At 34.4% G+C, this 26,260-nt stretch overlaps 1 protein-coding gene across 1 annotated transcript; it reads right to left on the reverse strand.

Moving 5' to 3' along the window:
* On the reverse strand, nucleotides 1-25,486 carry LOC130808377 (uncharacterized). Its single transcript, XM_057673854.1, has 2 exons — nucleotides 25,104-25,486; nucleotides 1-118 (listed from the first exon to the last, which is right to left on the reverse strand). Exons 1-2 carry the CDS (start codon nucleotides 25,484-25,486, stop codon nucleotides 1-3), a joined length of 501 nt encoding a protein of 166 aa, XP_057529837.1.
* Between the last annotated feature and the right edge of the window lie 774 nt (nucleotides 25,487-26,260).

Consider the following 26,260-nt stretch of genomic DNA (forward strand, 5'->3'; position numbering starts at 1 on the left):
TCACCCAACTACAGATGGGCAGACAGAGGACCATTCAGACTCTAGAGCATATGCTTCGGGCATGTGCCATTGATTCTCAGTGTTCGTGGGAGGACATATTACCATTGATAGAATTCTCCTACAACAATAGTTACCAGAGTAGTATTTGTATGGCTCCGTATGAGGCCTTGTATGGCCAAAGGTGTAGGACACCACTTCATTGGGATACCGGGAGGCCTGGCGTGCTCGTTGGACCAGAGATGATCAGAGAGACCACTGAACAATTCAGAATCATTAGAGACCGGATGAAGGCTGCCTAATATCGATAGAAATCCTACGCAGACCGTAGGAGGAGGAAACTTGAGTTCCAAGTCGGTGAGAAGGTGTTCCTTAAAGTCTCGCCAACGAAAGGAATCAAGAGGTTCGGAATGCAAGGGAAGCTTGATCCTCATTACATTGGACCCTATGAAATTTTGCGCAGAGTTTGGGAGGTAGCTTATGAGTTAGCATTACCCCCACAATTAACTAGGGTTCACAAGGTGTTCCATGTGTCGCAATTGCGTCGGTATGTGTTTGATCCATCACATGTTCTCCAGTATGATCCGATTCAACTTGTTGAAAGCTTGCAGTATGAGGAGAAGTCCCTGAGGATCCTAGGTCAAGAGGTTAGAAAACTCCGTAGCCGCACGATTCCACTTGTGAAAGTGCTATGGAGTGGACAGGATGCCGACAGTGCTACTTGGAAAAAAGAGGACGACATGTTAATTAGATACCCTTACTTATTTGAGTGATGTATTTATAACCATTAGTTTGAGTTAGTTTCGAGGACGAAACTCTTGTAAGAAGGGAAGAGTGAAAGAGTCGTATTATTAAGAGATTTCATTAGTCGTTTTTAATAATTATTTGAGTGCTAAAGCTGTCCTACTCCCCCTTATAGCCCTTTGTATACTTACATACACAAGCTAAAAACTCTACCCAAGAACCGCTTTTGTTCTACCCAAAGCTTGTGCATCATTACAAGCATGCAAGAGGCAAATATTTGAAGCAAAAACACTCTATTTTTTGAATAATTATTCAGCCATAAACCCCAACACATTGCTCCCAAGTTCATCCATGAACAAACACTAGAATCCTTCAAACTTTCAATAATTAAAACACCTTCTTTTCTCATCAAATCTCCTTCAAAAACCCATCTAAAACTTCTTAAAATTTATGTTTATAAACTCAAATCTCCCATAAAAATAATCTTCATCTTAAGAGCTTTCCATAGACACCAAACTTGAAGAAATCCACCAAGTATAGAGTAACACTAGTGAGAAAAACCTCATTTGCTGCGGTTTTTTGGCCATTAGTTGCTGCGGTTTTGGCCCCAAGCAATAGTGATAGCAGCAAATAGCCTATTTTAAATGCTGCGGTTAAAAACCACAGCAAAAAAGGGTATTATTTGCTGCAGTCAACCCTTAACTGCAGCAAATAAAGAGGAGTATTTGCTGCTTTCAACCTCAAAACCGTAGCAAATAGTTTTTTTTTTTTTTTTTTTTTTTTTTTTTTTTTTTTTTTTTTTTTTACTGCTTCAGGTTGTGCTTCGCGTGCCGCCGAGTTGTTATTTTTTATTTTTTTTGCGGTTTTTGTTTAATAGTATTAAATAATCCAATAATGTACTATGTAATAAACAATGATTAATCCAATGATAATCACCAATTAACTCCAATAATCACCAATAATCTCTTTGTAAACTCTCGATCGTAGATATATTATAATAATATGTACATCATATACAAATTAAAGTCCTAATAAATCAAAAGGTGCTTTTAAACTTGACACAATTACTTTTAAACTTACTCTAGTCATAAAAATAATGAATACTTGACTCCAAAAAGAGTGTCACACATCAAAAGCTCTCGGTTTTTGAGATTCAATCATACATGTTTCATATAGAAAGCAGCTTGCAAATGTGAATAGTGGATTCGACGAGTTGAGAATTTTTGTCCTTCGAATAAACATCGACATGGCAAACTATCAATCTGCAAATCCAACGAAATACAAATAAGCATTAAACTCATCCAAAAACATAATTAATTAACATCCTAGAAGTACATTAGAATAGTAACTTAATCCTAAAAATAGAAAATGAATAATACATTATCAACAATCAATCACTAAGGAACTTAATCATTCACAAACATCGCGCGTTCAATCTTAAATCTTTATAAACATAAAAATAATCACACAAAAGCAACAAAACTTTTGAACCTGATTGAAGCTAAAAGAATTGTTCATTAGCTAAAAGATATCTTCTTGTATTTTATAAGTAATGTATATAAATCTCATTTCATTCTGAGGTTCTTTAAATCTCTTCAATTTCTTAGCCAATTTTTGATAAGCAAAAGCCACTATCCTACTTCCAAATTTCTTCACACAGATAATAAAGCAAAGCAGGTTTAACACTAGCAAATATAATTAAATTACATGATTATAATCTTACATGATGTCGTTTACAAGAACAACTACCCATTGAACCATTGATACCACATACATAAGTAATTATTCACATTCAAATATACAACTACATATATGCATAATTAAATTATTCACATTCAATCTACCCTAAAAATCCTAATTAATTAAAATTATTCACATTCAAATATTCAGGTACATACATAAGTAAATTATTCACATTCAAAACTAAAATACATACCTTGGTAATGAGATATGATAATTTTGTTTCTACAATAAGATTATGTAACCTACAATGAAAAAAAAAATAAAAATTAGTATAAAAAAAGACTAAATCCTTATTAAAACACAATGACTTGAAAAAGAACAAGACTAGCCCTAATTTCGTGGCTTTTGAAGGATAAAAAACAATGGTGGGTTGAAGAACTTAAACAAAGATGGAGTAGGAAATTCGTGCAATGGGTTATTGAAGCAACAAATCTCAACAACACAGGAACTTGAACAACTTAAACAAAGTCGTTGGGTTTGGAAGATGATGAACAAAATGAAGAGAAAACACAGTAGCGTCATATGATTTGAAAAACTTGAAGAACTTGAAGAGATTTTTCGTGAGTTTTTGAAGAAATTTTCTGAAATTGAAGAGTTTGAAGAAGAAGACAGTCGCCGTCATAGGTTTTTGAAGAAAGTTATTTTAAGGTTTTACGCAATTAAACGTCAAAACGCGTTTTTTATATTTTTTGGAACCAACTATTTGCTGCGGGCTTTATAAAAAACCGCAGCAAATAACCATTATTTGCTGCGGTTAAAAGAAGCCCGCAACAAATAAATTTTTTTTTTAATTATGCTGGGTCAAGCTGCACTCCGTGAGCCGCGGAGAAGCGTCTGTCTGCCATAAAAAAAATTTTTTAATACTTATTTGCTGCGGTCATTCAATAACCGCAGCAAATAATGCTTATATTTTTTATTTTCTTTTTGAAGACTCAACTCTCTTGAATAATGATAAGGGGAAATTGAAGGCTCAATTTTCTTGAATGATGATAATTCAAAACACATATTGATTAAACAAATAAATTATGTAATTACATTTAGTTGTTTAAATAAGTCTAAAATCATATTTGATATACATTTGATATATATATATATATATATATATATATATATATATATATATATATATATATATATATATATATATGTATATATATATATATATATATATATATATATATATATATATATATATATATATATATATATATATATATATATATATATATATATATATATATATATATATATATATATATATATATATATATATATATATATATATATATATATATATATTAAAGTTTGAAGACGTTGGAATATGCTTAAAGAACTTAAGTTTATCTTAAAGCTGCTTTTATAAGTCTTGAAATACGTTTCAAAGTCTTGAAGATAATTAGGTTTATAATCAGGTTAATTTCGTAATTATATTTTAAATATTTTAATAGGTTTCATTAAAATTAACTTTGATATTATTTGAAATTAAGTTTGAATATTTTACTACACGTTTTATCTTAAACGTTTAATTATTTTATATTTAAACTTTAATTTAAATATGTGCTTAAATTAATTTGATGATTAAATATAGTATCAGGTACACATGTTTTGTTAATTATAGTACACAGCTATATTTGATGTTAAATTAGTTGTTATGCAAACTATAGAGTTTCCTATTAATAAGATGACATTTGAATTAACACTAAATATAGGAAATGACTATTTATGGTTATATTAATAATAGAAATTAATTTGGATAATTAATTTAAACGTTGATAAATTTGGTTTGTGCTTATTGTTTAATATCTTGTATGAGTACTAACGTGGCAGCATAGCAATTGATATTAAAGACAAATTACAAGTACAATGACGAAATTATCTTAGCTGTCAGTACACGTCAGTTTGACGTTAAGCTCAAGATCTTGAAGACAGGCGCAGAATGACCAGGTCAACAGAAAATAACGGAAAGGAGCCTTCTTGTTTTCCAAGATGTGTTGAGGCGTAACACTATATGTATGAGGCTTCATTTAAGAATTAAGGATACATCTCTATGCACCTCTTCTACAACTTTCTCTCTTGACTTGAAATTTAGAAATTCTCTAAGTGTTTAAAGAGTTGTAATTCTTAGTTCATCTAACTCAAAGAGTTAGATTAAGTTTAATACGCCTAACCAAATATACTTTTCAAAGTGTTCAACTTGTGAATCTCTATTGAGAGATTTGGGATTTACTTTTATTAAAGGGACTTGTAATACGGTTCTTCAAGGGGAAGAACGTGGTGTGAGGAGATAGTGAGATCTTCTTCACTAGTGGAAAAAACCTCGTTTGCTGCGCGTTTTTGGCCATTATTTGCTGCGGTTTTTGCCCCCAGCAATAGTCATAGCAGCAAATGTCCTACTTTAAATGCTGCGGTTAAAAACCGCAGCAAAAAAGGGCATTATTTGCTGCGGTTTTGCCTCAGACCGCAGCAAATACTTCTATTTTTTTTTCTTTTTTTGTTTTACCTTATAATAATCCAATAATAATACAATGTAATAACAATGAATAATCCAATGATAATCACAAATAATCAACAATAATCTCTTTGTAATAATAAACTCTCGCTCGTATATATAATATAATATTATGTACGTACATATATATATATATAATATACATTAAAGTCCTAAAAAATAATCTATACTAATTACAATTTATCAAGGACAAAAATTAGCAAGATATGCGGCAATCTTGTCTTTTAATTCGCGCATCTCTCCACTTCTCAAAGGGCGTGTTTCCCTCGGAATGTCGTTTAAAACCTATAATATAATATAAAAATAAAAGATTAATATATAAACATTAGATTTTACCAATAATTATTTAAGAACATAACAAATACTTACGGCATCTATATTTTCGACTCCAAACTCCTTCACGGATTTTATAATATCGTCCATGTACTTCAGCGCGTAGTAGCCGCATTCAACGGAACAAGGTTATTGAAAGCACTAAGAGAAAATAGATGTTAGTATCAAAAACGGTTAAAAACGCATAAAATTGCAACCTAACACGTAATTTCTAGCATATGACTATGATTTTCAATTCTAACAACTTCAACACAATAATATATACCATATACTGTTGTGTGCCAAGTTTCGTGCAAAACAAACCAAGTTTGAGCTACTTTACGCGCGAAATTGACAAAAACGCTTAAAAACGCATAAAATCGCAACTTAACACGTAATTTCTAGCATATGACTATGATTTTCAATTCTATCCACTTCAACACAATAATATATACCCAAGAGTGTTGTGTTCCCAGTTTCGTGCAAATCTGATACAAATGTGGTTGTATGAAATGAAAATACCAAAGGCGCCCACACAAGGCTGCATACAGACCTCACGACACAGAAGCAAACTAGTGACAAGACCACCTTCCACGACATGTGGAGACCAAACCTATGCATCCAGGACCTAGGCTAAAGTGGAAATGGAATGTTGGTACTTGGATGTAGCAATCAAGGTCCTAAAACCATTCTAACAATCCCCGTGAACTCCTAGAAGCGGAGCTGAAGGAGGGCTGCTAGACAGTTTGCTAGATCAGAATTGTCTTAGTGTTTGTGGTTGTTTCGTGTTCTTTTCATGATCATTTGTATTTTTTGTTTGTGTCATTAATCAAAGCATCCGCAAACCATTAATCCTTGCATAACCAAGGCCTTCATCAGCCCCGGTTTCGCAACAAAACCAAGTTTGAGCTACCTTATGCGCAAAAGTGTCATAAATGGTTAAAAACGCATAAAATCGCAACGTAACACGTAATTTCTAGCATATGACTACGATTTTCAATTTTAACCACTTCAACGCAATAATATATACCAACTAGTGTTGTGTACCAAGTTTAGTGCAAAACAATCCAAGTTTGACCTACTTTACGCGCGAAAGTGACAAAAAAACATAAAAACGCATAAAATCGCAACTTAACACGTTATTTCTAGCATATGACTATGATTTTCAATTCTATCTACTTCAACACAATAATATATACCAAAGAATGTTGTATGAAATGAAGATACCAAAGGAGCCCACACAAGGCTGCATACAGACCTCACGACACAGCAGCAAACTAGTGACCAGACCATCTTGCACGACACGTGGAGACCAAACCTATGCATCTAGGACCTAGGCTAAAGTGGAAATGGAATCTTGGTACTTGGATCTAGCTATCAAGGTTCTAAAACCATTCTAACAATCCTCGTGGACTCCTTGAAGCTGAGCTGAAGGAAGGCTGCTCGACAGTTTGTTAGATCAGAATTGTCTAAGTGTTTGTGGTTGTTTCGTGTTCTTTTCATGATCATTAGTTTTTTTCTGTGTCATTAATCAAAGCTTCCGCACAAAATTAATCCTTGCATAACCAAGGCCTTAATCAACCCCGGTTTCGCATCAAAACCAAGTTTGAGCGACATTATGCGCAAAAGTGTCATAAACGGTTAAAAACGCATAAAATCGCAACTTAACACGTAATTTCTAGCATATGACTATTATTTTCAATTCTAACCACTTCAACACAATAATATATACCAACTAGTGTTGTGTGACAAGTTTTGTGCAAAACAAACCAAGTTTGAGCTACTTTACGCGCGAAAGTGCCAAAAAAACTTTAAAACGCATAAAATAGCTACTTAACACCTAATTTTTAGCGTATGACTATGATTTTCAATTCTAACACTTCAACACAATAATATATACCAAATAGTGTTGTGTGCCATGTTTCGTGCATAAAAAACCAAGTTTGAGCTACTCCACGAGCGAAATTGACAAAAACGCTTAAAAACGCATAAAATCGCAACTTAACACATAATTTCTAGCTTATGACTATGATTTTCAATTCTATCCACTTCAACACTATACTTTATTCCAAAGAGTGTTGTGTGCCAAGTTTCGTGCAAATCTGATACAAATGTGGTTGTATGAAATGAAGATACCAAAGGAGCCCACACAAGGCTGCATACAGACCTCACGACACAGCAGCAAACTAGTGACCAGACCACCTTGCACGACACGTTGAGACCAAATCTATTCATCCAGGACCTAGGCTAAAGTGGAAATGGAATCTTGGTACTTGGATCTAGCTATCAAGGTCCTAAAACCATTCTAACAATCCCCGTGGACTCCTTGAAGCTGAGCTGAAGGAAGGCTGCTCGACTGTTTTCTAGATCAGAGTTGTCTAAGTATTTGTGGTTGTTTCGTGTTCTTTTCATGATCATTTATTGTTTTTGCCTGTGTCATTAATCAAAGATTCCGCACAACATTAATCCTTGCATAACCAAGGCCTTAATTAGCCCCGGTTTCGCATCAAAACCAAGTTTGAGCTACTTTATGCGCAAAAGTGTCAAAAACGGTTAAAAACGAATAAAATCGCAACTTAGAACGTAATTTCTAGCATATGACTAGGATTTTAAATTCTAACCACTTCAACACAATAATATATACCAAATAGTGTTTGTTGCCAAGTTTCATGCAAAACAAACCAAGTTAGAGCTACTTTACGCGCGACAGTGTCAAAAAAGCTTAAAAACGTATAAAATCGCAACTTAACACGTAATTTCTAGCATATGACTATGATTTTCAATTCTAACCACTTCAACACAATAATATATACCAAATTGTGTTGTGTGCCAATTTTCGTGCATAACAAACCAAGTTTGAGCTACTTTACGCGCGAAGTGGACAAAAACGCTTAAAAACGCATAAAATCGCAATTTAACACGTAATTTCTAGCATATGACTATGATTTTCAATTCTATCCACATCAACAAAATAATATATACAAAAGAGTGTTGTGTGCCAAGTTTCGTGCAAATCTGATACAAATGTGGTTGTATGAAATGAAGATACCAAAGGAACCCACACAAGGCTGCATACAGACCTTACGACACAGCAGCAAACTAGTGACCAGACCACCTTGCACGACACCTGGAGACCAAACCTATTCATCTAGGACCTAGGCTAAAGTGGAAATGGAATCTTGGTACTTGGATCTAGCTATCAAGGTCCTAAAACCATTCTCACAATCCCCGTGGACTCCTTGAAGCGAAGCTGAAGGAGGGCTGCTCAACTGTTTTCTAGATCAGAGTTGTCTAAGTATTTGTGGTTGTTTCGTGTTCTTTACATGATCATTTGTAGTTTTTGTCTGTGTCATTAATCAAAGCTTCCGCACAACATTAATCCTTGCATAACCAAGGCCTTAATTAGCCCCGATTTCGCATCAAAACCAAGTTTGAGCTACTTTATGCGCAAAAGTGTCAAAAACGGTTAAAAATGAATAAAATCGCAACTTAGAACGTAATTTCTAGCATATGACTACGATTTTAAATTCTTACCACTTCAACACAATAATATATACCAAATAGTGTTTGTTGCCAAGTTTCGTGCAAAACAAACCAAGTTAGAGCTACTTTACGCGCGACAGTGCCAAAAAAGCTTAAAAACGTATAAAATCGCAACTTCACACGTAATTTGTAGCATATGACTATGATTTTCAATTCTAACCACTTAAACACAATAATATATACCAAATTGTGTTGTGTGCCAATTTTCGTGCATAACAAACCAAGTTTGAGCTACTTTACGCGCGAATTTGACAAAAACGCTTAAAAACGCATAAAATCGCAATTTAACACGTAATTTCTAGCATATGACTTTGATTTTCAATTCTATCCACATCAACAAAATAATATATACCAAAGAGTGTTGTGTGCCAAGTTTCGTGCAAATCTGATACAAATGTGATTGTATGAAATGAAGATACCAAAGGAGCCCACACAAGGCTGCATACAGACCTCACGACACAGCAGCAAACTAGTGACCAGACCACCTTGCACGACACATGGAGACCAAACCTATGCATCCAGGACCTAGGATAAAGTGGAAATGGAATCTTGGTACTTTGATCTAGCTATCAAGGTCCTAAAACCATTCTAACAATCCCCGTGGAGTCCGAGAAGCTGAGCTGAAGGAGGGCTGCTCAACAATTTGCTAGATCAGAGTTATCTAAGTGTTTGTGGTTGTTTCGTGTTCTTTTCATGATCATTTGTAGTTATTGTCTATGTCATTAAATAAAGCTTCTGCACAACATTAATCCTTGCATAACCAAGGCGTTAATTAACCCCGGTTTCGCAGCAAAACCAAGTTTGAGCTACTTTATGCGCAAAAGTGTCACAAATGGTTAAAAACGCATAAAATCGCAACTTAAACCGTAATTTCTAGCATATGAATACGATTTTCAATTCTAACCACTTCAACACAATAATATATACGAAATAGTGTTGTGTGCCACGTTTCGTGCAAAATCAACCAAGTTTGAGCTACTTTACGCGCGACAAAGCCAAAAAAGCTTAAAAACGCTTAAAATCGCAACTTAACACGTAATTTCTGGCATATGACTATGATTTTCAATTCTATCCACTTGAACACGATAATATATACCAAATAGTGTTGTGTGCCAAGTTTCGTGCATAACAAACCAAGTTTGATCTACTATACGCGCGAAATTGACAAAAACGCTTAAAAACGCATAAAATCGCAATTTAACACGTAATTTCTAGCATATTACTATGATTTTCAATTCTATCCACTTCAACACAATAATATATACCAAAGAGTGTTGTGTGCCAAGTTTCGTGCAAATCTGATACAAATGTGGTTGTATGAAATGAAGATACCAGAGGAGCCCATACAAGGCTGCATACAGACCTCACGACAAAGCAGCAAACTAGTGACAAGACCACCTTGCACGACACGTGGAGGCCAAACCTATGCATCACGGACCTAGGCTAAAGTGGAAATGGAATCTTGGTACTTGGATCTAGCTATCAAGGTCCTAGAAGCTGAGCAGAAGGAGCGCTGCTCGACAGTTTGCTAGATCAGAATTATCTAAGTGTTTGTTGTTTTTTCATGTTCTATTCATGATCATTTGTAGTTTTTGTTTGTGTCATTAATCAAAGCTTCCGCATAACATTAATGCTTGCATAACCAAGGATGTAATTAGCCCCGGTTTCGCATCAAAACCAAGTTTGAGCTACTTAAGCGCAAAAGTATCAAAAACGGTTAAAAACGCATAAAATCGCAACTTAACACGTAATTTCTAGCATATGACTACGATTTTAAATTCTAACCACTTCAACACAATAATATATACTATATAGTGTTGTGTGCCAAGTTTCGTGCATAACAAACAAGTTTGGGCAAGTTTACGCGCGATGGTGCCAAAAAACATAAAAACCCATAAAATCGCAACTTAACACGTAATTTCTAGCATATGACAATGATTTTCAATTCTATCCACTTCAATACAATAATATATACCAAAGAGTGTTGTGTGCCAAGTTTCGTGCAAATCCGATACAAATGTGGTTGTATGAAATGAAGATACCAAAGGAGCCCACACAAGGCTGAATACAGACCTCACGACACAGCAGCAAACTAGTGACCAGAGCACATTGCACGACACGAGGAGACCAAACCTATGCATCCAGGACCTAGGATAAAGTGGAAATGGAATCTTGGTACTTGGATCTAGCTATCAAGGTCCTAAAACCATTCTAATAATCCCCGTGGACTCCTAGAAGCTGAGCTGAAGGAGGGCTGCTCGACAGTTTGCTAGATCAGAATTGTCTTAGTGTTTGTGGTTGTTTCGTGTTCTTTTCATGATGATTTGTATTTTTTGTCTGTGTCATTAATCAAAGCTTCCGCACAACATTAATCCTTGCATGACCAAGGCCTTAATCAGCCCCGGTTTCGCATCAAAACCAAGTTTGAGCTTCGCGCAAAAGTGGTTTAAACGTTTAAAAACGCATAAAATCGCAACGTAACACGTAGTTTCTAGCATATGACTACGATTTTCAATTCTAACCACTTCAACAAAATAATATATACCAACTAGTGTTGCGTGACAAGTTTCGTGCAAAACAAACCAAGTTTGAGCTACTTTATGCGCGAAAGTGCCAAAAAAAACTTTAAAACGCATAAAATCGCTACTTAACACGTAATTTTTAGCGTATGACCATGATTTTCAATTCTAACACTTCAACACAATAATATATACCAAATAGTGTTGTGTGTCAAGTTTCGTGCATAACAAACCAAGTTTGAGCTACTTTACGAGCGAAATTGACAAAAACGCTTAAAAACGCATAAAATCGCAACTTAACACGTAATTTCTAGCTTATGACTATGATTTTCAATTCTATCCACTTCAACACAATACTTTATTCCAAAGAGTGTTGTGTGCCAAGTTTCGTGCAAATCTGATACATATGTGGTTGTATGAAATGAAGATACCAAAGGAGCCCACACAAGGCTGCATACAGACCTCACGACACAGCAGCAAACTAGTGACCAGACCACCTTGCACGACACGTGGAGACCAAACCTATGAATGCAGGACCTAGGCTAAAGTGGAAATGGAATCTTTGTACTTGGATCTAGCTATCAACGTCCTAAAACCATTCTAACAATCCCCGTGGACTCCTAGAAGCTGAGCTGAAGGAGGGCTGCTCGACAGTTTGCTAGATCAGTGTTGTCTAAGTATTTGTGGTTGATTCGTGTTCTTTTCATGATCATGTGTAGTTTTTATCTGTGTCATTAATCAAAGCTTCAAATTATTAATCCTTGCATAACCAAGGCCTTAATTAGACCTGGTTTGGCATCAAAACTAAGTTTGAGCTACTTTATGAGCAAAAGTGTCATAAACGGTTAAAAACGCATAAAATCGCAACTTAACACGTAATTTCTAGCATCTGACTACGATTTTAAATTCTAACCACTTCAACACAATAATATATACCAAATAGTGTTGTGTGCCAAATTTCGTGCAAAACAAACCAAGTTTGAGCTACTTTACGCGCAACAGTGCCAAAAAAGCTTTAAAACGCATAAAATCGCAACTTAACACGTAATTTCTAGCATAATACTATGATTTTCAATTCTAACCACTTCAACACAATAATATATACCAAATAGTGTTGTTGCCAAGTTTCTTGCATAACAAACCAAGTTTGAGCTGCTTTACGCGTGAAGTTGACAAAAAACGCTTAAAAACGCATAAAATCGCAACTTAACACGTAATTTCTAGCATATTACTATGATTTTCAATTCTATTCACTTCAACACAATAATATATACCAAATAGTGTATTGTGTCAAGTTTCGTGCAAATATGATACAAATGTGGTTGTATGAAATGAAGAAACAAAAAAAGCCCACACAAGGCTGCATACAGACCTCACGATACAGCAGCAAACTAGTGACCAGACCACCTTGCACGACACGTGGAGGCCAAGCCTACGCATCCAGGACCTAGGCTAAAGAGGAAATGGAATCTTGGTACTTGGATCTAGCTATAAACGTCCTAAAACCATTCTAGCAATCACTGTGGACTCCTAGAAGCTGAGCTGAAGGAGGGCTGCTCGGCTCTTTGCTAGATCAGAATTATCTAAGTGTTTGTTGGTTTTTCTTGTTCTATTCATGATCATTTGTAGTTTTTTTCTGTGTCATTAATCAAAGCTTCCGCACAAAATTAATCCTTGCATAACAAAGGCCTTAATTAGCCCCGGTTTCGCATCAAAACCAAGTTTGAGCTACTTTATGCGCAAAAGTGTCAAAAACAGTAAAAAACGCATAAAATCGCAACTTAACACGTAATTTCAAGCATATGACTACAATTTTAAATTCTAACCACTTCAACACAATAATATATACCAAATACTGTTGTGTGCCAAGTTTCGTGCATAACAAACCAAGTTTGGGCTACTTTACGCGCGACGGTGCCAAAAAAGCTTAAAAACGCATAAAATCGCAACTTAACACGTAATTTCTAGCATATGACTATGTTTTTCAATTCTATCCACTTCAACACAATAATATATACCAAAGAGTGTTGTGTGCCAAGTTTCGTGCAAATCTGATACAAATGTGGTTGTATGAAATGAAGATACCAAAGGAGCCCACACAAGGCTGCATACAGACCTCACGACACTGCAGCAAACTAGTGACCAGACCACCTTGCACGACACGTGGAGACCAAACCTATGCATCCAGGACCTAGGCTAAAGTGGAAATGGAATCTTGGTACTTGGATCCAGCTATCATAGTCCTAAAACCATTCTAATAATCCCCGTGCACTCCTAGAAGCTGAGCTGAAGGAGGGCTGCTCGCGACAGTTTGCTAGATCAGAATTATCTAAGTGTTTGTTGTTTTTTCTTGTTCTATTCATGATCATTTGTAGTTTTTGACTGTGTCATTAATCAAAGCTTCCGCACAACATTAATCCTTGCATAACCAAGGCTGTAGTTAGCCCCGGTTTCGCATCAAAACCAAGTTTGAGCTACTTTATGCGCAAAAGTGTAAAAAACGGTTAAAAACGCATAAAATCGCAACTTAACACGTAATTTCTAGCATATGACTACGATTTTAAATTCTAACCACTTCAACACAATAATATATACCAAATAGTGTTGTGTGCCAAGTTTCGTGCAAAAAAAACCGAGTTTGAGCTACTTTACGCGCGACGGTGCCAATAAAGCTTAAAAACGCATAAAATCGCAACTTAACACGTAATTTCTAGCATATGACTAAGATTTTCAATTCTATCCACTTCAACACAATAATATATACGAAAGAGTGTTGTGTGCCAAGTTTCGTGCAAATCTGTTACAAATGTGGTTGTATGATATGAAGATACCAAAGGAGCCCACACAAGGCTGCATACAGACCTCACGACACATCAGCAAACTAGTGACCAGACCACCTTGCATGACACGTGGAGACCAAACCTATTCATCTAGGACCTAGGCTAAAGTGGAAATGGAATCTTGGTACTTGGATCTAGCTATCAAGGTCCTAAAACCATTCTAACAATCCCCGTGGACTCCTTGAAGCTGAGCTGAAGGAGGGTTGTTCGACTGTTTTCTAGATCAGAGTTATCTAAGTATTTATGGTTGTTTCGTGTTCTTTTCATGATCATTTGTAGTTTTTGTCTGTGTCATTAATCAAAGCTTCCACACAACATTAATCCTTCCATAACCAAGGCCTTAATTAGCCCTGGTTTCGCATCAAAACCAAGTTTGAGCTAATTTATGCGCAAAGGTGACAAAAACGGATAAAAACGCATAAAATCGCAACTTAACACGTAATTTCTAGCATATGACTACGATTTTCAATTCTAACCACTTCAACACAATAATATTTACCAAATAGTTTTGTGTGCCAAGTTTCCTGCAAAACAAATCAAGTTTGAGCTACTTTACGCGCGAAAGTGCCAAAAAAGCTTAAAAACGCATAAAATCGCAACTTAACACGTAATTTCTAGCATATGACTATGATTTTCAATTCTAACCACTTCAACACAATAATATATACCAAATAGAGTTGGGTGCCAATTTTCGTGCATAACAAACCAAGTTTGAGCCACTTTACGCGCGAAATTGACAAAAACGCTTAAAAACGCATAAAATCGCAACTTAACACGTAATTTCTAACATATGACTTTGATTTTCAATTCTATCCAATTCAACGCAATAATATATACAAAAAAGTGTTGTGTGCCAAGTTTCGTGCAAATCTTATACAAATGTGGTTGTATGAAATGAAGATACCAAAGGAGCCCACACAAGGCTGCATACAGACCTCACAACAGATCAGCAAACTAGTGACCAGACCACCTTGCACGACACGTGGAGACCCAACCTATGCATCCAGGACCTAGGCTAAAGTGGAAATGGAATCTTGGTACTTGGATCTAGCTATCAAGGTCCTAAAACCATTCTAACAATCCCCGTGGACTCCTAGAAGCTGAGCTGAAGGAGGGCTTCTCGACAGTTTGCTAGATCAGAATTGTCTAAGTGTTTGTGGTTGTTTCGTGTTCTTTTCATGATCATTTGTAGTTTTTGTCTGTGTCATTAATCAAAGCTTCCGCACAACATTAATCCTTTCATAACCAAGGCCTTAATTAGCCCCTGTTTCGCATCAAAACCAACTTTGAGCTACTTTATGCGCAAAAGTGTCAAAAACGGTTATAAACGCATAAAATCGCAACTTAACACGTAATTTCTAGCATATGAATACGATTTTCAATTCTAACCACTTCAACACAATAATATATACCAAATAGTGTTGTGTGCCAAGTTTCGTGCAAAACAATTTAAGTTTGAGCTACTTTACGCGCGAAAGTGCTGAAAAAGCTTAAAAACGCATAAAATCGCAACTTAACACGTAATTTCTAGCATATGACTATGATTTTCAATTCTAACCACTTCAACACAATAATATATACCAAATAGTGTTGTGTGCCAAGTTTCGTGCATAAAAAACCAAGTTTGAGCTACTTTACGCGCGAAATTGATAAAAACGCTTAAAGACTCATAAAATCGAATTTGTGTACCTTTATTGCTGTCCATTTTGGAAATGTAGCTCTGGATGTAGATCCCATTTGTCCACGCACTTTTTTCATTGTGCTGAAACGCATGAGAAAAGTAATACTATATATATATATATATATATATATATATATATATATATATACATATATATATATATATATATATATATATATATATATATATATATATATAAATATATATATATATATATATATATATATATATATATGTATATATATAAATATATATATATATATGTATATATATATATATATATATATATATATATATATATATATATATATATATATATACATATATATATATATATATACATATATATATATATATATACATATATATATATATACATATATATATATATACATATATATATATATACATATATATATATATATATATATATATATATATATATATATATATATATATATATATATATATATATATATATATAATCAAATTGGTAAAATAATTAATATTACGTACGCATTCAACAACGCTTTGAATTTTGTGTTGCAAGGCGGGCTTTGAGGTTTTTGTAATGAGTCGAAGACGTGCACAGTGTTCGTTAAAGGACATATGACCAAAAGTATCCAATGCAAACTACAAACGCAAATTAAGAATCAATAAATTAGAGATTAGGTGACTTTAAAAATCAAAAGATAAGTTCAATTTCAAAAATAAAACTTACTCTTCCATGGAGCCAGAATGAACGTGTGTTTAGATGCAAGTGAATTAATCAAAGCATTCTCAATGTATGCTCTGAAAAATGATGATGGTGATGAACAAGAACACAGTAGAAGAATAGTAGGGGGTTTATGAAAATTTAAAGTTTGAAGTTTGATGATGAATAAGAACAGCAGCATGGATTTACCTTCAGAAACCGTTTGTGAAGATGAACAGCAACAAGAATGATGAACAGCAGCAAATGACTTTTTGTGAAAATGAAGATGCACACAAGAAACGAACGAAGCAAATGAAGATGAACACAAATCGTGATGCTTAATCTTAACGTTTGTGAAGATCATATGAAGAAGAGGAACGAAGCAAATGAAGATGAAGATGAAGCGTTTTTTCAATGAGGAACAAAGCAAAGTATACTGTATAATACGTATTTGAGAAGGGATTTGTGGAAAAAGAAACTTGCGGGTTTTTAAGAAAATTTTGTCCAACGGTCATTTGCTGCGGTTCAAAACCAAACCGGAGCAATTACAAAATTTGTGAAGGGTATTTGCTGCGGTTCATGCAAAACGGAAGCAATTAAAGTTTTCGTGAAGAGTTATTTGCTGCGATTCAGCCAAAACCGGAGCAATTAATATATTTTTGAAGCGTTATTTGCTGCGGTTCATGAAAAATCGGAGCAATAAATGTAGTGTGAAGGGTTATTTGCTACGGTCAACTGGAAAACCGCAGCAATTAATTTTTTTTTTTTTCTAATCCATTTTCCTATTTTTTGCTGCCAATACACAAAAACCGCAGCAAATGATGAGCAGCAAATACATTTTTTTCCACTAGTGCTTGTTTGTATTAAAGTCGGATTAATAAAAGGCGTTGAAATCCTACGGGTTGAAAGAGAACCCATAGGCGGGGAGTAGATTGGTTATAACCGAACCTCGTTAACATATCGTGTGTTATACTTTAAAGTTTATTTTCCGCACATACGTTATTATTTACCAATTGACTCAAAACTGTTCCAGAAAACATTTTTGGCAGACTCCTTAAACTCTTGAGACAAGTTTCTAGACAAATTTTAAATAGCCCAAACTCTCTATTCAACCCCCCCCCCCCCCCCCCCCTCCCTAGAGAGTATTCAACCTCCTATTAACTTTCAGTTGGTATCAGAGCTGAGTTTCACATAACAAAGAGTAATATCTTGTGATGGATCCAATAGGAGAAGGGTTGTTTGCTCAAGGACGTTCGTGCTCAAGACCACCTTTGTTTTGCGGTACAAATTTCTCACATTGGAAAACTTTGATGAAAATGTTCATGATTGATCAAGATATGGAACTTTGGGAGATCATAACTAAAGGACCTAACATACCCATGAAAAAGGACGCTCAAGGAAATGGTGTACTAAAGTCTGAGTCCGAATATTCACAAACTGATTTGGAATGGGTTTCCAAAAACTATAGGGCAATGAATCAATTATGTTGTGCTTTAAATGGTACTGAGTTTAATCGAGTTTCTTCATGTACAAGTGCTAAAGAAATATGGGACAAGCTGGTTGTGACATACGAAGGAACAATTCAAGTGAAGGAAACAATGATCAACATCCTTATGCATCAATACGATATGTTTAAGATGAAAAAGGATGAGAATATAAATGAAATGTTTACTCGTTTTACTTTAACTACTAACAGTTTGAATTCTCTTGGAAAAACTTTTACTAATGCAGAAAAAGTCCAGAAGGTCTTGAGGTGTCTTCCAAGATCCAAATGGGGTCCAAAAGTCACCGCCATTGAGGAAGCTCAAGACTTGAGAGTTCTATCACTTTACGATCTCCTTGGAAAATTCACAACTCATGAACTTACCCTTCATGATGATGGAGAAAATGATGTAATACCTTCCATGAAAAATCTTGCTTTAAAAGCTAAGAAACGTCATGAACCTTCAAGTGATGATGAAGAACGCGATGATGAAGAAGATCCAATTGCATTGATCACAAAAGGTCTTGAAGGAATTATGAAGATGCGAAAAAAATTAAAGAAATTTAAATCCAGAAATAAAGGTAAGTCTTCTAACTCTAATTCAAACTTTAAGACTAACAAAATTGCTTGTTTTGAGTGTGGATCTACAGAACATATTGTAAAGGACTACCCTAAGAAGAAAAGTGAATCCTACAAACAGAACAAGAAGAAACAAGCGATGGTTGCAACTTGGAGTGATTCCGAAGGATCATCCGAATCTGAAAGTGAAGATGGACAAGCTCATGTATGTCTTATGGCTAATAATGATAACAATGATGACATAGATCAAAACCATAAAGAGGTGCGTGACTATCTTAACACCTGCTCAAAAGATGAATTACTTACAACTCTCCTTAATATGTTTCAAATTGAAAAGATTTTAAAAGATGAGAAAGATATCTTAGAGGATAGAATACGTCATTATGCTGAAGGTTGTGAAGAAATCTTAAATAAAAATGAATCGCTAAAGGCTGAAACAATTAAACTTGAAAAGACTGTCAAGATCTTGAAAGAACAGAATCTCAGCCAGACTAAAAAGCTTATTGACTTTAAGAATGAGAACAATGACCTTGAAGCCAGGCTCAAAACCTTGAAACATGAGTCTGAGAAAAGTCTACAAGCACTAACCAAACAAAATGAATCTGAAAATAAATTCACTAAAATGCTTACACGTCAAAAACCATCTAGTGATAAACGTGGTATTGGTTATAATAATGTTAAACATAACTATAAGAGTAAAACCACATTTGTGAAAAGTGCATATAAATATAAAAGTACACCTACTTGCACCTTTTGTTGCAAAGGACATATTAGACTTGCATGTCCATACAGACGTAAGGAAAATTATATTATCAAGAATTCCTTTCCTCTTGAATTGCGTGGACAAATAAAGCAAATATGGGTTCCTAAAGAGACACGACCACCCAACATGGTCTATCCCGAATATGGTTCCAAATTTGTCACATGGATAGCCAAGTAAGGTTTAGAAAGGTTTTTTTTTGTTGTTTTATAGGATAAACAAAAGTGGATTCTAGATAGTGGATGCTCGAGACATATGAGTGGTAAAATCTCTTTATTTTCTGAAATTAAGGAAAGATGCAGTGGCTCAATCACCCTAGGAGATAAAGGTAAATGCAAAATTTTAGGTGTTGGTAAAGTTGGTAAGAATCCATTTAAAACTATTGACAATGTTTATTTAGTTGAAGTTCTAAAATTTAATTTGCTAAGTGTGTCTCAACTATGTGATAAAGGTAATAAAGTAATATTTGATAAAGAAAAATGTGTTGTTAAAAATCCTAATACCGGGGATACTTTCATTACTGCCCTTAGAAATGATAATGTTTATGCCTTGCATACTAACGAAATTGCAGCTCAGAATTTCAAGTGCTTGAAAGCTATTATAGATAATCCAAAACTATGGCATAGACATATTGGTCACACCAATACTCACACCATGCAGAAGTTGGTAAGTAAAGATCTAGTTAAGGGACTTCCAGCTCTTGACTATAAACAAAGTCCTATTTGTGACGCATGCACTAAAGGTAAACAAGTAAGAAGTTCATTCAAACCGAAGAAAATGGTAAGTACATCAAGACCATGTGAACTCTTACATATTGATTTATGTGGACCAATGCGTGTACGGAGCATAAGAGGTAAATCTTACATCTTAGTTACAGTTGATGATTATTCTAGATTTACATAGGTTGAAATTCTGAAGGATAAAAGTGAAGCCTTGAAACCGTTCTCAAGACGTTGCAAAGAGATGCAGACTCAACTGAACCTTCCAATAGTCTCGATTAGAAGTGACCATGGGAGAGAGTTTGATCAACTAGGCTTTGACTCCTTTTGTGAAAAATATGGAATAACCCATAACTTTTCAGCTCCTAGGACACCCCAACAAAACGGTGTGGTTGAAAGGAAAAATCGAACCTTAGAAGAAATGGCTAGGACAATGTTTATTGAAAATGGATTAGCTAAACACTATTGGGCCGAGGCTGTTAACACAGCTAATTATGTTTTAAATAGATGCCTTATAAGACCCATACTTAAGAAAACTCCCTATGAGTTATTCAAATGAAGAAAATCAAATATAGCATAACTTAGACCATTTGGTTGCAAATGTTTTATTCATAATAAGGGTAAAGACAATTTAGGTAAATTTGATGCTAGAAGTGATGAAGGTATATTTCTTGGATACTCACTAAATAGTAAAGCTTATCGGGTGCTGAACAAGCATACAAGTACAGTTGAAGAAAGTATACATGTTGTTTTTGATGAATCCGACAATGGAACATTAAATGAAGAATTTAAAGAGTTAAACCTTAATAAACACTTTAATGACTTGAGTGATGACGAACTGGATGTTAATGATATTAGTGCAGTTAAAAGGAATAACATGCAGGATACCATACAAAATATTGATGATGAAGGAAAACAGATTGTAAACATTGAAGACTCACAGTCTGATCTTGAGACCCAATCTCAAGAACTTGAGATAGTTCCTGAACATACTGCTTTAGATACACCAATTAGAAACACCTCAAATGAAGTAAGTACAAGTTCTTTGAATGAAAACACACCATCCATACTACGAAGAAGAATTAGAATGTCATCTCAACATCCTCCAGAAAACATTATAAGTGATGCAAACAAAGGTATGCAAACTCGATCCTCTCTTAAGAATCTATGTGCATTTTCTGCTTTTGTTTCTCTTGTAGAACCAAAGGATGTTAAAGCATTACAAGAACCAGAGTGGATCATTGCGATACAAAATGAATTAAATGAATTCGAAAGGAACAAAGTTTGGGATCTAGTTGAAAGACCTCCAGATCGTACTATCATTGGAACTAGATGGGTCTTTCGTAATAAACTCAATGAGGATGGAGACATTGTAAGGAATAAAGAAAGGCTGGTAGCTCAAGGCTATAATCAAGAAGAAGGTATAGATTATGATGAAACTTTCGCACCAATTGCAAGGTTAGAATCTATTCGTATTATGCTTGCTTTTGCTTCATACATGAATATTAAACTATATCAAATGGATGTTAAATGTGCTTTCTTAAATGGATACTTGCAAGAGGAAGTATATGTTAAACAACCACCCGGCTTTGAAAATTTTGATCTACCTAATCATGTGTTCAAACTAAATAAAGCGTTATATGGCTTGAAACAAGCTCCAAGAGCTTGGTATGACAGATTTAGCTCACATCTACTTGAAAATGAATTTCAACGAGGTAAAATTGATAAAACACTTTTCATTAAAACTAAAGAAAAAGATATTCTAGTTGTTCAAGTATATGTTGATGATATATTGTTTGGAGCTACTAATGATTCTTTGTGCAAGGAATTTTCTGAGATTATGTGCAAGGAATTTGAAATGAGCATGATAGGAGACTTAACATTCTTTCTTGGACTACAAATAAAGCAAAAGAAAGATGGCATATTTATTTGTCAAAGTAAATATGTTAAAGATTTGTTAAAGAAGTACAATATGGATCAATGTAAAGACGTTAATACGCCTATGAGTGCAACACTAAGTCTAGACCAAGATATAAATGGTAAGAGTGTTGATCAAAAGACTTATAGAGGTATGATTGGTTCTTTATTGTATTTAACTGCTAGTCGTCCTGATATCATGTTTAGTGTTTGCTTATGTGCTCGTTTTCAAGCTAACCAAAAGAATCTCACTTAACAGCAGTTAAGAGAATTTTTAGATATTTATATGGGACTAAAGACTTCGGTCTCTAGTACCCTAGTTGTGGAAATTTTAGTTTGATTGGTTTTTTAGATGCTCATTATGTAATGACCCGTCTTAATATAGGATGTATTGGCGGAAACAATACACTAAGTTGGGTCACTATTTTATAACTTCGAATAAACTAAATCAAAAGTCATTACATAATAATCCAGAGAGTAAAACACTCCCATAAATAAAAAGATAAAACATCTAAACTTCAACTTAATGATCTAGGTAACCCTACACTCTCTCAGTCTTATTCCCCAGTTGCTCCGAGTGAATTCAATCATCACCTGCAACAACTAAACAGCAAATTACCACTTAGTGGCCAGTAACTAGACTGTCCTTAACACCAAGGTTCAAATTTAAACAAAGAACTAATGTGAGGCTTTATTAAAATTCAAATCAATTAACAACGATCCAACCATACAAGCCAAACCGATAGAGTCAAATAATGTTGATCAATTCAATTAATACCAAAGTAGGATAACCAAATCAATTAAAACCAAGGATAACTTTTCCAAGACAATTTAATAAAATCAAGTTAATATTATTTTCAAGTCGTACTTGGAACAGACGCAGTGAACAAATTCGCGGCCCATTAAGCCTAGATAAAGTCAGGGCGAACCTCGGGTCAACCATAATGATATAACCCTGTCTAAGAATGGCCAATCTCTCTCGTTTTCCGAAGATCCAGCATAACGAGAACGACAACTAAATCTAAAACCAATCTACTATAGATGTGCTGTCCAATCGAAGGAACCACTATGGACTTACCCAACGATTTCCAAATAACAACAAAACCAATGTTCATAAGGAACTACTATGGATTTACCCTTAAGAACCAAAAAGTCAAATTCCAAAACCAAATCAAATGTTCATAAGGAACCACTATGGATTTACCCTTAAGAACCCAAAGGCCACAATGACAATTTCCAAAATACCAAAACTCCTATGGAGTAGTTCAAAACCAATCAAGATCAAAATCATACAGTTTAAGTTGTAATGTCTGAGTTTGGAATAAGGATAATTCGAACATAATCAAGAATACACCTTACTACAACTCTTGGCAAGAATATACTACAGACAATGTTATTTTATTCTTAAGTATAAACTTGTCGACAAGCAACAAAATAGTTTTATAAACCATCAAAATAAAATCACATAGCCATTATAAAAGTCAACAAAAGTCAATGGTCAAGGTCAAAGTCAATGCCAAAGTCAAGTTCTCTATTTACATGACTTTAACAACAAATGGTCATAAACTATCTAATTAAATAAATAAGTAGTACATGAAATTAACACATAACCAAGCAATTAGGTACATGACCAAAAATAATAAATTAATAAATTAAATCAGATTTGAATTCCTCTTAACCTTAATTAATTCACAAAATTCAAATTAACTAGTTTAAGCCATTATTAAATAATAATTTTGTAAAATTAAACCCAAATTCATCAAAATTAATTTACACTATTACCTACTGATTGTAACATATTTTAGTGTTAAAATAATGTGGAAATAAATTAAAATCAATAAATTACATCAAAATTACTATTCATAAAAAGTGTAGATTTTCCAAATTTTTATAATAATTTTAAATAAAATTATTCAAATCACGAAAATAAATTTTAACCAATCCTAAATTAAATCTATGTTATAACACATCATAGAAGATTAAAATAACAATAATATATGCACGAAAATAATTAAAGCAAAATTTACTATATAAAACCGAATTAATCAATTTAAATTTTAATTAATTCTAAACAAGACTTCTATGTTTAATTAAGAAACTAAGTGAAGAAAAATCTAGTTACCTTGATAATGGAGGAAAGTAATAATCTTTAGAAGATTAAAGAAAACTCCAAGAAAATCTCTCAAATAATTTGCAAAATAAATTCCTTGAAGTAAGCTTGAATAATTCAAAATAAGTCTTCAAAGGTAGCCCAAAAATATGATAATATTTTGGCACTTGAAGAAAAATAAAGCAAGTATTCTTTTTTTTTTTATTTTGAGAGAAAAGAATGAGAGAAAGAAAGTTTATGAGCTAGTTTATGAATGAATGAAAATTTCCATAACAATAGGCTATTATTTATAGGAGGGGAAAAACCATCCCAAAAGACTTCTCATAATGGCTAAAATTTATGAGCATTATGAAGTTCAATCAACTTGAGGAAAAGAAAATGAAAAGATTTGAAGGATGTTCATGCATTCATTCCATTCTAGAATGTACCAATTAATTAAGCATGAATTAAAAATAATTAACCTAATTAAACACTAATTTTACACGCCTATCATGATTATAACGTACTAAAAAAAATTATGTTTAGTCCTCCTAATTTAAAACTTGTTACCACAAGTTGGTCCAAAAATAAATAACCTAGGACATATAATAGTAGTACATAAATTTAATAAAAATAATATATTAACACGACGACAACAACAACAACAACAACAACAACAACAACAATAATAATAATAATAATAATAATAATAATAATAATAATAATAACTTACGCACCTTTTAAATCACATTATAAAGCATAAAAGAGATAGTTATAATAATCCACAAATAATATCATAATAAATTATTTTAAATTAAAAACTAGACTTAGAGAAAAGTAACTAGAAAGGGGAATAAAATGGAAATTATGCCACAGAGAAAAATTCGGGGCATTACAATCCTACCCACTTATAAAAAGTTTCGTCCTCGAAACTTACCAAAAGAAAGATAAGGAAACAAGGACGAAATAATTACCTTTGCTCGGCTACAAACAACTCGGGATACTTAAGTCGCATTGACTCCTCAGTTTCCCAGGTGGCTTGTTCATACTTTTGACTACGCCACAACACTTTCACTAATGGCACTTCCTTTCTCCTCAGAGAACGTACCTGACGATCAAGGATTTTGACTGGCTTCTCCTCAAAAGTCAAATAAGGGTTGACCTCTACCGACTCTACGGCTATAACATGCGAAGGGTCACTTCGACAACGCCGTAACTGAGAGACATGGAACACATTGTGAACCTTAAATAGCTCGACTGGCAAAGCCAACTTATAAGCCACTTCACCAAATCTCTCAAGTACCTCATAAGGACCCACATACTTAGGGCTGAGCTTGCCCTTCACACCAAATCTCATTACTCCCTTCATTGGGGATACCTTCAAAAGCACCTTATCCCCAACATCATAAGTAATAGGTCTCCTAGGCATAAGACTTTTGTCGATCTTGGGCAGCCTTCATCTTTGCTTGAATAACTTTGACCTTATCTACAGTAGATTGGATAAGATCGGGTCCCAACACCAACGAATCACTTATGTCGCTCCAGAAAGTAGGACTACGACATTTCCTGCCATAAAGAGCCTCGTATGGAGCCATTTGGATGCTCGCATGATAGCTGTTGTTGTAAGAGAACTCTACCAAGCTTAAAGACTTCACCCACGAGCCTTGGAATTCTAGGGCACAAGCACGGAGCATGTCTTCCAAAGTCTGGATTGTTCTCTCCGTTTGCCCATCAGTTGCAGCATGGAAAGCGGTACTCAACTTCAACTTGGTACCAAAAGCCTTTTGTAACGAGGACCATAAATGAGATAAGAACCTGGGATCACGATCGGACACAATTTCCCTAGGTACACCATGCAACCTTATGATTTCATTTGAATAAGCCTCCGCCATTTGTTCCATCGACCAAGTCTTCTTCATAGGAATAAATCTGGCAACCTTGGTTAAGCGATCAACTATTACCCACACTGCATTCAAGCCACCAACGGCATTAGGAAGCCCCATCACAAAATCCATGGAAACGGAGTCAAACTTCCATGCTGGAATAGGAAGGGGTTGTAACAAACCACCTGGCCTTTGATGCTCAATCTTCACCTTCTGACACACCAAACACTTGGCAACAAATTCAGCAA

Source organism: Amaranthus tricolor, chromosome 3 (genome assembly GCF_026212465.1).
Source record: "Amaranthus tricolor cultivar Red isolate AtriRed21 chromosome 3, ASM2621246v1, whole genome shotgun sequence".
In the NCBI taxonomy this organism is placed as follows: domain Eukaryota; kingdom Viridiplantae; phylum Streptophyta; class Magnoliopsida; order Caryophyllales; family Amaranthaceae; genus Amaranthus; species Amaranthus tricolor.